This window comes from Alligator sinensis, unplaced genomic scaffold, assembly GCF_000455745.1.
Source record: "Alligator sinensis unplaced genomic scaffold, ASM45574v1 scaffold65_2, whole genome shotgun sequence".
NCBI lineage: Eukaryota > Metazoa > Chordata > Crocodylia > Alligatoridae > Alligator > Alligator sinensis.
In genome coordinates this window covers 1100811-1101693 of record NW_005842071.1, presented here as the reverse complement: position 1 = coordinate 1101693, position 883 = coordinate 1100811, and the positions used below count along the sequence as shown (strand labels likewise).

Here is an 883-nt window from a genome sequence, read left to right as displayed (position 1 = left end):
GAAAGAACGGAAACCCTTTCTGAAAGTCCCTTCTTTTGTATCCACAGACCTGGAAAGGTAGACTTTATCTCCTGACCTACAGACAGGGTCTTCTAGCACAGCAGTTCTCAACCTTTTTTGTACCAGGACCCATTTGTAAACATCGATGGCCAGTCCTGACCCACTGCCCCCCGCCCCAGGCCTGCAGTGTGTGGGGCAAAGGGTGAGTGTGTGGGGCAAGGGGGGTGAGGAGGGTGCAGTGGCAAGCAGCCTGCAAGGGAGAAGCCACAGTTTCCCATGTTTTTGTCCTTTAAAGGAGAATCAATTATTAAAGTTTCTTCGTGACCCTTTCATATATTCTTGCGACCCACGTTAGGGTCACAACCCACAGGTTGAGAAATGCTGATTTAGCACTATGCTGCTGGACCTTGCTGGGTCTAAACCACGCTAGCAATGCCTGGAGAGTGGCCGTCTGCCCAGCCGCTGACAAATTTGGACAACAGTGTCCACAGCCTTTGCATGTGCAATATAAAATCCCTCTGCAGAGGGAGGGATATCAAAACTCTCTGCTAACAGGGCGATCCGTTCTGCTACCTCTCTGATCCAGAGGGGCCCAGCACACACCCATGGACTCAGGCCTGCCAAACCCATCAGCCTTTGAGTTCCAGGTCTGAGCAGAGACCCATACACAGGCACAGTCGGTGGTTTGCTCTGCTCTGGCTCCCTGACCATTTCAGGACTGGAGCACAGGAACACAAAGCCAGAAGGCAGCCCTGCCCGCGGTCTGCATTTGGACGCCGGGTGGGGAGGAAGCTAGTTCACAGGCAAAGTGGCTCAGGGAGACAGCCCCGCACCTGATCTGTGTCCAACACAGGGCCCGGCCCGGCCCGGCCCGGCCCCGCAG

The 883-nt window shown here is 55.0% G+C and overlaps 1 protein-coding gene across 1 annotated transcript in view; it reads right to left on the bottom strand.

Moving 5' to 3' along the window:
• Window positions 1-878, bottom strand: part of CAV1 (caveolin 1) — a gene marked incomplete at its 5' end in the record, with an annotated part of 45441 nt that extends 44563 nt beyond the window's left edge. Inside the window, one exon of the mRNA XM_025204159.1 lies at window positions 834-878. Within this exon, the coding sequence (XP_025059944.1) occupies window positions 834-878 (45 nt within the window). The remainder of the gene's footprint in view (window positions 1-833) is intronic.
• Between the last annotated feature and the right edge of the window lie 5 nt (window positions 879-883).